Raw genomic sequence first — 2,230 nt, 5'->3', positions numbered from 1 at the left:
GAATGCCTCTTCTTTGCTATTTTAAATATTGATAAATTTGGGATTTCTTTTTTTTGCTTTCATCATATAAGTATTGCAGTAAATATTTGTTCATATTTCTTGAATTATTATGTTCTTATGTACTTATGTATTAACGTAATTTTTTTTTTATTTTATCTATTTTTTATTTTTATAAAAGCTAACATATCTTTATTTAAAATCTGTTTATCTCTAAAATATTGATATATTTACTTTATATTTAAATATTTTTTGTTAGATTTTTCATTTTATAAATTTATTTCTTTCTTTCTTTTTAATTTTCGTTTAAATTAAATAAGTTAATAAAACTAAATTATTATATGCACATAAGTCAACATGTTGTTAAAAATTTTTTATTCAATAGATTTTTGTTTTTCAATTCAATCTGCATTCGAGCCATTCATCAATTTATTGCCACTCCAAATAGGCGAAATAGCGGTGAAATTGCTTTGAGCTTTGCACATAAATTCGTTACCTTTGGCCGATGCGTGAGCTAATAAATAAATAAAACGTTGGCACACTCATTAAGGCCACAGCCAGCAAAAAAGAAAATGGAAAATAGTAAAAGAAAAAACAAGGGCCGAATCGAGCGCAATAATGTGTGTTTGTGTGTGTGTGTGTGTGTGGGTGTAGAGTGGCTGTCGGCAGATTAAAAATACAATTTACGGCAAATCAATTGCGGCTAACATGCCGGCGACAGCAAACGAAAATTAAACTGGCCAAGAGTGCGAGAGAGAGAGAGAGAGAGAGTAGAGTAGAAACAGCAGCAGTCGAAGCAAAAAATTAAAAGCAAACAAAGTTGCTAACAAGAACCGAAAAAAAAAAAAAAAAGAGAATCCCAAAAGGCCAAAACCACGCCGCCTCCCATTCAAAAAAGAAAAAAAAAAGAACAAGAAACGAAAGACTGTGAAATGTGAGAGGCCAGGATAACAACAACAGATGTTGGCATAAATTTGTGTGCATAATAAACAATTTACGATTCCGATACTGATTCCGTATGCGACTCCAACTACGACCCCAACTCCGACTCTGACTCCAATTCCAAGTGCGACAGCAACTCTGTTTCTGATTCCGATTCCGATGCGATTCCAAATGCGACGCTGACTCCAACTTCGGCTCCAACTCCAACTCCAGCTCCGACTACGACTGCGACTGCGACAGTGACTGCGTTGATTGCGTTTCCATTTTGCATATGCATCGTAATAATAATATCTACAGCTGGGGCTCGTCTTGGCGCGCTGCTGTGCGCTCGATTGGCAGGCGAAATAACCGCATGGCACGCAGTCGATCCTCGCGCTTCAATTGAAGGAGGCCCGCCCTGCCGCGCACATAGTTGGACAGCTCGCGGGCGAACGCCAGCAGGTAATCATCGGCTTCGGGGCGTGGCAGCTGCCATAATAGCTGAACCACAAATTCGCGCCATTGCGCGGGTGCCAATGTAAATAGGAGCAGGGCCGATGGCAACAGCGTCAGCATGCCGAGCGTGAAATGGCCACACCAGCGGCAATTCGGACAGATCAGATGGGAGAGCTGATGGACGAGTCGCTCGTAGCTGCACCAGCCAATCAATATGGCCAGCTCTGAGATGAATACGGTGCCCAGCAGCTCCACACAGATGTGGATGCGCGGATAGTGGTTCGTGTAGCGCTTGGGCAGCATTTCGCATCTCCACAACAGCAGCAGCAGGCTCAGGCCGAACAGGCACTTGGCCACCGAGGATTGGGGGGCTGGCTGGCATTGCTCCTGCGACTGGCGTATGAACAGCGATATGCCACACATCTGCAGCAGCGTCGCTGCCACAATTGAGGGCGGTGAGACCATATCCGTGGAATCTATTGTAGAATTTGTTTATATTCTCACGTCACGTGTTGCGCTCATATAATTTTGATAGTTTTCTAAAAAATACATTTCGATCCGTACGATTTGGCAGCAAGCTGCTCAACAAATCCACAGCCTGCTCTGCCTCCTGCTTCCTGCTTGAAGTTCGAATGGAAAAGAATTTAAATGCAAAACAGAAATGTTCATGAAATTTGTGTTACTTTTGGCCATTACTATTGCGGCAAATCTAATCAGGTGTTGAACTACATACACAGACAGACATTTACACTCAGACACTCTAGTCTGCCCATTGAGCTTTCACATTGCTTCAACGCCTTTGTAGTTGCTGCGCACATTTTAGATAGATATATGTATGTGCATATATTTTTAGAAC

At 41.5% G+C, this 2,230-nt stretch overlaps 1 protein-coding gene across 1 annotated transcript; it reads right to left on the bottom strand.

Annotated features, from left to right (window-relative positions):
• Positions 1–930: 930 nt before the first annotated feature.
• LOC6576595 lies at positions 931–1,984 on the bottom strand. The gene has a single exon (XM_002002548.4). The coding sequence runs from the start codon at positions 1,837–1,839 to the stop codon at positions 1,231–1,233; it is 609 nt and encodes a 202-aa protein (XP_002002584.1). The 5' UTR covers positions 1,840–1,984; the 3' UTR covers positions 931–1,230.
• Between the last annotated feature and the right edge of the window lie 246 nt (positions 1,985–2,230).

Source organism: Drosophila mojavensis, unplaced genomic scaffold, assembly GCF_018153725.1.
Source record: "Drosophila mojavensis isolate 15081-1352.22 unplaced genomic scaffold, ASM1815372v1 contig_36, whole genome shotgun sequence".
NCBI classification, from domain to species: Eukaryota; Metazoa; Arthropoda; class Insecta; order Diptera; family Drosophilidae; genus Drosophila; species Drosophila mojavensis.
The sequence above is the reverse complement of the archived record's forward strand: the minus strand, read 5'-3'. Positions and strand labels throughout refer to the sequence as shown.